At 38.1% G+C, this 7,888-nt stretch overlaps 1 protein-coding gene across 4 annotated transcripts; it reads left to right on the top strand.

Moving 5' to 3' along the window:
- Positions 1-534: 534 nt before the first annotated feature.
- LOC311053250 (uncharacterized protein) lies at positions 535-6,940 on the top strand. 4 transcript variants are annotated; one of them, XM_084068709.1, is made up of 12 exons: positions 535-825; positions 935-1,029; positions 2,937-3,002; positions 3,096-3,212; positions 3,314-3,550; positions 3,731-3,829; positions 4,583-4,795; positions 4,922-5,263; positions 5,372-5,629; positions 5,967-6,045; positions 6,164-6,212; positions 6,493-6,940. In XM_084068709.1, exons 2-12 carry the CDS (start codon positions 975-977, stop codon positions 6,709-6,711), a joined length of 1,734 nt encoding a protein of 577 aa, XP_083924835.1. In that variant the 5' UTR covers positions 535-825; positions 935-974; the 3' UTR covers positions 6,712-6,940. The 4 variants fall into 4 exon arrangements, with proteins under 4 accessions (XP_083924835.1, XP_083924834.1, XP_083924837.1 ...); XM_084068711.1 differs by having other exon boundaries at positions 788-825; positions 947-1,029; XM_084068710.1 differs by having other exon boundaries at positions 793-825; positions 951-1,029.
- Positions 6,941-7,888: the final 948 nt, after the last annotated feature.

Genomic DNA, 7,888 nt, shown 5'->3' with positions numbered 1-7,888 from the left:
GACCCCGCCTGTGTCCAAGTGGCATGCTACTGCCCCCACTGTATCTTGGGGGCCAGGGGTGGCTGGTGAGATGTTAGCATCAGGTGTTGGCGACACTATATAGGCTCTAGGCGCTGTGGGTTGCCTCCGGGCCTTGCTCTACTCCTCCTTCGTCTGACCAGAAGTGAGTAGTCTTCTGTGCGTTGCGTCGTCATTGCTGCTGGGCAAGAACATTTCATTCAGCCTTGATGGATTTTTAAACCCTCCTTGCAGGGTTTACCGCAGTCTGTAGCTTTTGGGTTCTTCCTCACAGAAAAAGTTTGGGCCCCTGTCTCTCCAGATGTCACCACACTCTTTGTGGTCTTCACCCAGTCTGTTCCTGGTTGTCACTGGTACTCCCACTCCCAGAGTTTTCAGTCAACAAATACATCTACTGATGCACAAACTTGTACACATCACATCAGTGTTGTTTCCTGGAGTCACTGGGTATTTCGGGTCTTGCAACAGACTCCCTCCTACCCTCCTTTTAAATACTACAACTGAGTAATGATCTAAAGTTAGTAATTAAAGTAGTTAAAGTAATTCCAACCAGAAACTACTTCACTGTTAACACATGTCGACTATCCCTACATTTGATCCACAATTTGCTTGACATTACTTTGATATAAGTACATCACACTTGCAAAATTTGCATAAGTGAACTCTGAGTTTTAAAAATATAAAGAGGAAGGAAGTCTTTTCCATGTTGTAACAACCCAAAGCTATACGAATGAACTACTGGTGTCATTCTATCTAACACTCCTGTCTGGAATAACCTCAACAAATCAGTTTACCAACCTTTACTCAGTAAGTAAAGAGCTGTGTATTTTAACAAATGGTACATTTGATGATGTATGGGTGGATTCCATGAACATAGTGTAGTGTTTTCTAAATAAGCTGTCATTAATGTTATTAGTTAACATTCTAGCTAGAAAAACAAAAGGACCGGTCCAGTCATGCTGTTCTCTGGAACTGGATGTGTGTTTGGGACTTTGATCCTATCTGTCTCAGGTATGAATTTGTAATTAACCCTCCTGTTATCTTCAACATTTACTAACATCTTTTATCCTTGGGGTCAATTTTACCTCAGCAATTTAAACCTCCAGCATATAATTTCTCCTATCTGCCCCAGGTATACATTTGTAGTGAAATTGTTCATGAATAAGTTGTAAAATTTAATTAATTAATAGCAATTATACCATTGTCCATCACAATTAGTTTCCAGCACACAACATCGTTTGTAAAGGGTGAATATTTTTTCTGAAATATTCTTAGCGATTACTTTTTCAATTCATCGAATAATTGAATAGCATATTGTTTGATAATTTCTTTAATTTTTGATATACTGTAGGCCTATCAACGAATTGACATTATAAAATATTTTGTATAAATCGATTGACCACATAAGCCCTATTTTATACTATACAAAAATTGTGATAATAGCAAGCTGTTTTCTTAAATGATATAATATATTATATTCGTTGCTGTCCGGCAGGAACCAGCAAACTCCATTTTGACGCTTTTGCATTTTTTTTCCATAAATCAGTGCTATTGAACACCCTTTACGTCTGTGTGTTGGTACAAAAAAAAATGAACCAATGAAAAGTATTAAAAAGCGCTTCTGACAAAACCAGCTAACTCCATTGGATCCTCACATTTTCTGCTAAACCAGCTAACTCCACCAAAGGGGGGTGGAGTTAGCTGGTTTGGCTGACTCCAGGCTCCACCCCCTTTTGACCTCCAACCTCATTGTGAGCTTGGAGGTCCATTCAGCTGTTCTTATCAATGATGAACAAAACCTCCACTTTTTTTTTTTTTTTTTCATTTTCTGAAAAATTAACATTTTGGAGTTAGCTGGTTTCTGCCCGACAGCAGAGATATATTATATTGATCAAATCAATTAGTTCAACTTACTATTGCACATATGCAAAGTAATATTTAGTAGAAGTTTCCTGGCTGCCAGTGAATGATAGTGAAATAGCAAGGTCACCAGTTTTGAAGATGGAAATGGATGAATGACTCGGCAGACAGTTCAGAAAGAAGGTCACATACAGGTGCATTTATTATCCATAATCTGAGGACAGAAAACAGAACAAAAGGCCAGTTAACACAGACAGTAGGCCTGCAGTCCTCTTGGAAATCACAGTCTTTGTACACACACTTTGAAATTGGACGTTGAGCAGGTGTGTGATACAATCAGTGCTGCAAGTCAAGAAGTCAATCAGTCCAATTAGACTACTACTGTACACTTACAGACAGTGGTGTAAAGTAGTACAAGTAAGTACATTTACTCAAGTTCTGTACTTAAGTACAATTTTGAGGTACTTTTACTTTACTGGAGTATTTCCAATTGTCCATTATTTTTTCTTCTACTCCACTACACCTCAGAGGCAAATATTGTACTTTTACTCCACTACAATTATTTGAAAACTTTAGTTGCAGATATGAATTATTACATTATAAAACACACAGTAAACATTTTAGCCCTATTTTATACCTGGGCTATTTGAAAATGGCCAATCTACAAGCTCACAACGCGTCGCATCGCAACGCGTTGTGAGCTTGTAGATCTGCTATTTTCAAACATTTTAGTACCTTTACTTGTAGTACTTTAAGTACATTTTGATACCAATACTTTTGTACTTTTACTCAAGTACATTTTTAATTTCGGACTTTCGGAGTATTCTACATTGCAGTATTGATACTTTTACTTAAGTAAAACATTTGAGTACTTTTTCCACCACTGCTTACAGATCATGACAAACCATACTGTACCTCCCTGTGTCATGTTATCGAAATGTCTTACAAGACTCCTTTGCTGTGTTGTGTTGTCATGTCATGTGTTGATCACCTGTGCATAATGTACATGTCTCTATGACTGTCTTAATGTTCTTATAATGTTATGTATTCTGTGTCAGGAATTCTGGGACAAACAAAACACATGTGTGTTTTGCAGGGATCATCTGTAGATCTACCATGCCCAGGTACACATCACACATCAAACACAAACTGCTACAGTATAATGGACTATTTGAATATCTGATTAATTTTAAACAGCTGTCTGATGTTACATGTAGTGAATTCTCCAGACGGTCAATCAACTCAAAGAATTGATGAAGTGAGAGCAAATCATGCAAATATATACCAGTGCAGAGACTCCACAGACACCTCAAGCATTAGTCTACATGTTACAGGTACATTAGTAGTTAAATGACAGAAATGTATTCATTTAATAATAATCAAAATGGAAATTGTTGTACATTTCTAATGAACATTTATAAAAATGTGAGTATAGACCTACAGGTGAAGGTGATACTTGGTCCATTGAGAGAGGGACAGGGAGTGATTTTGAACTGCAGTACCAGCTGTCTTCTGACTGACAGCCACACCTACATGTGGTATAAGAATGGACAGTTCCTCTATGAGGACTCGTCTCCCTGGTACCAACTCCTTGTTAACAGTGAGAAAGAAGTGATCTACTCCTGTGCTGTTAAAGGTCATGAAGCTCTCATAGCCCCTAATGTTACAATAGGTGAGTGGTGACATCTATTTACAAGTTTGATATAGGTAGCTAAAAGGCTGTCTAGCTAAACCAAACTAAATCAATCTTTCCTTTTAATGAAGTATTCTGACTAATGGCTTTTACACTAAGGGTTTATGTATTTGCTTTTCTCAATCATTTCAGTAACTGCATGTCATTTATTTCTCCCAGATTCTGTCAGTCCAAGCTGCTTTAGAATGACCTATGCTGATGGGAGAATGTGTCCTAAGTCAATGATGAATAACCCCTGTTCCATCACTTACTTCAGAGGTTAGAGATATAATTGTTGTTTACTCGTTATTAGTTATTTACAATGATATGTTTCTCTAAAGGCTGAGATTTACATTATCATGTTACACCACATATTACATATTGATACATTATTATTTAACAATTTACCTTTAGCCAGCATTCTATACGAAATCAATATTCAATTGCTCAACTCTTGATGTAAAAATGCAGTGAATAGAGCATCTGAGGATTTGTATTTTGTTTTTCAATAACATGTTTATTGGTTTTGATAATACCACAGGATGTACATAATAAAGAGCAAAACCCATTCAAATGATTACAAATAAACTATCTTTGCCCTCCCCAATGTACAAAGTAAATAGATATAAAACAAAAATAATAATACAATTATTTATAAATAAAATAAAATAAATCCTCAGCTTTCCCTCTTCCCTATCATTTATTTTTTCTCTAAGGCCAGGCTGCAAGACACATCCTTAAACCACAGACTTTGAATTAATAATTTGTATATCTTTCCATTTGAAAGCAAACATGTTTCACCTGAAGAAACTACTACTCCTACTACAAATTAATAGAAGATTATTTACTGTAACAAAAGTTTGATACTAATGAGTATAACAGACAGGCTTCAAGTGTAATGTGTGGCTAATACTGGCTATCTTTTTGATTGAGGAGTCTTCGCTACAGTCACATCGGACATTTGCTGTTGTTCAGCCAAGCATTATTGATGATGATGACCTACTACAGCATATCTATTTATCATCTTAACAGATCTGAATGTTGAAGTGATTAAGGTCACCAGGGGTACTGCGATACTGACCTGTAGTACCAGTTGTACTGTGATAGACCCCAAACCCACCTTCCTGTGGTACAGGAGCAGAGATTACAATGGCACAGGTCAGCAGCACAATGTTCCTAAATCTCCTGATGACAGTTATTACTGTGTTGTACAAGGCCAAGAGGCTCTCCGCTCCCCTTCAATGTGTGAGTATGAATCAAACGGTCTGTTTATTTTAAATTATTGCTATTTTCATGCTGCATAATGGATATATCAGTACTCAAACATTATGTTCTTTAGTCCATACTTTCAGTTTCCCGTCTATATTTCAGGTGTTGAGGGTACAAGTTGTTGGAGAGTGAATTTTATGAAACAGAGAATCTGTGCTCTGATGGGCTCATCGGTGGACATTTCCTGTTATTATTCACACCCCACTGGTCATCAGCTGGAAGCTGCATTCTGGTCTACGTCACCTAATCAAGTGAATCCTAACAATCTGATGAAGGTCCCACACTATGTAGGTCGTGTGGAATTCTCTAACAAGCAGAACCATCACACCCTGACAATCAAAAACCTGACAGTGAATGACTCAGCTGAATACAAATTCAGAATTCACACAGATCAGGAAGGGGGAAGATATGGTGGTTATCCTGGAGTGACCTTATATGTGACAGGTATGTTATTGATGAAGTCTTTGTACCCATATTTTATTGTTTTAAGTGATAAAACAATGAATTGATGACAAGCCCACCATAACAACAGATGACCATTGTAACTTTCAGCCCTGAAACTGAAGATGATTCCTGCTGCCATGGCAACAGAGGGACAAAGAGTGACACTGGTGTGTAGCAGCAGCTGTCCTCTGACTGACAACCCCACCTACATGTGGTACCAGAACAGACAAGTTGTAACCCAGAAACAGAGCCAACAGAACTATGTGGTTCTAGACCCAGTCAGCAGTCAGCATGCAGGAGAATACTCCTGTGCTGTCAAAGGTCAAGAGGAGCTCAGAAGTCCTGAAGAAACTCTCACTGTCACATGTGAGTAGAGTTTCATATTTCACTGTTCACATGTTGGATGCCCTTTTTTACAAGTGAAATTTAAGTTCCACAATGTATACATTTTATTGGAGAATAGTGTATGTGTGGTTTACCACAGTAACAACAAATTAGATTTGGGTCATTTGATGTTTCATCAACATGACAACTCTCTCTCCAAAAAACATTTCACAGTTAATCCTTCAAAATGATCTTTGTACAAATTCAAGTTCGTACCCTAATTATGCAGGCACACAAAAACTATGATCATGCTCTATTCGTGATGTGTTTTAACTATACAAAATAACTATGTTTCTATATTCTGTTACACAATCACCAGCAGCTAAGAATGCAGCAATAGTAATTACTGTAGTCTGCCTCAGCCTGGTTTTTCTGTTACTGGCCTGCCTGTGGATCAGGTAAAAAAGACCATTCTTTCCCATCATAGGTTGTTTTCTAATTCCTGAATCTACATTTCTGCTTTTCTATTACTACAAGTGGTGACTTCAATTATTATTGTGTTCTGGTTCAATGTAGGAAGAGGAAAACTCAGAACTCCAGCACTGACCAAGCACAAAGCAGACAGGTATTTACAGAATTAGAGGACCCCAGACTGCAGTGTGGTGTGTGTGTGTGTGTGTGTGTGTGTGTGTGTGTGTGTGTGTGCGTGTGTGTGTGCGTGCGTGCGTGCGTGTGTGCGTGCGTGCGTGCGTGCGTGCGTGCGTGCGTGCGTGCGTGCGTGCGTGCGTGCGTGCGTGTGTGTGTGCGTGCGTGTGTGTGTGCGTGCGTGTGTGAGGAATCTGAAGAAATATAATTGATCCACCATACCCCACCACCCACACCTTGTCTGTTCTGTCTCCCATCAGACCAAGTCTGATCCTATGTATGACAGAGCTGTGTCCAAGACACTTGTCACTGCTCCACATGGAGACTCCACAGAAACACAGGATGAGCTTCACTACAGCAGCGTCCACTTCCCTCGTTCTACAAACCATGAAGTGTCTCTCTACTCCAACACCCAACCACCTCAGAGACAAGAAGATGTCCATTATGCAGCCGTCAACTTCAAAACTTCCTCCAAGTGAGAATCACTGGTGAAGTGAATGAACATTTGGGGGTCTCCCACCTACTTGGAACGAGTGTTGAATTGTACCACTATGTAGCTACATCACGACTGCCTACCAAAAAGGCATTTTTTTTGTTTTTGTCTTCTTATGTTATGTTTCAATGTATTAGATCTATGTTGTGTCAAATAGTTTTTTTTAAATGTACAAAAACAATAAATAAATCATACAAAAAAACAAGTAAATGAAGAGCAGCTTCATCTTAATTGATCAACTCAAGGAAGAAGTTTGGCAAATTTTTAAGAATTGACACAATAAAATGTATTTGATTATTCGGCCAGATGAAGTTGTCCCTTAAGTCCAGTATTCACTCCTTTTTTGTTCTACTTATTCTATTATTACTATTTTATACTATTTTATTAAAATAATTAATGTACAACTATTATGAAGTCCTTTGGTAAAGTATTATTATTTTTCTTTAACTTACACACTTTAGTAGATAATTGTTAACATAACTCCATGAGAATTCTTTCTACTGTATATGATACTGTGAAAAGGCCTTGGGGTCATCGAAATCAGTAGGTTTCATCCTGGGTGGATCATAAATGAGCTCAGCAAATTGCATCTCAATCAAGCCAGTAGCCTTGGAGATGTTGTTTGGGACCAAAATGCTGGACAGAATAACCAACCGCCATTGACAACTTATGGTCCCAACAATCTAGTGTGGTTAACCACTTAAGCCCTATACTAATAGTGAAAGAATCGTGACGGGTTGTGAGCTTGTATATCGGCAATTTTTGTTTGTTTTTTAACTTTTGAATGCCCAAAGTAGGGACGCAAGGTTGAAAGTGGTTAATAACAGTGCTGATAGTATGTGCATTTTCTTTTGTTCTATGTACAGTATCTTACAATGTGTAACACTCACAAAGAGACATAACCAGCAACCAAACCCATTTCACTATTCCATGCCTTCCTTGACTAGACGGTGTGTCCCTTGTTTTAAGCCAATGGTTATGAGGTTAGGGAAGCAAACTGGTGCAGGTGGAATCAACCTATAACCAGCTGATATACAGTAGGTCATGTACTGTAATGCAAGGCCACTGGGACAAACGGACAAAAAAACACTCAGTTCAATATTCAAATACTTTACTTATATAATTAGTACTATACAGTATACACCTCATAATATCAAGTACAA

Source organism: Gymnoscopelus microlampas, assembly GCF_963454915.1.
Source record: "Gymnoscopelus microlampas genome assembly, chromosome: 2".
Lineage (NCBI taxonomy): Eukaryota > Metazoa > Chordata > Actinopteri > Myctophiformes > Myctophidae > Gymnoscopelus > Gymnoscopelus microlampas.
The sequence above is the reverse complement of the archived record's forward strand: the minus strand, read 5'-3'. Positions and strand labels throughout refer to the sequence as shown.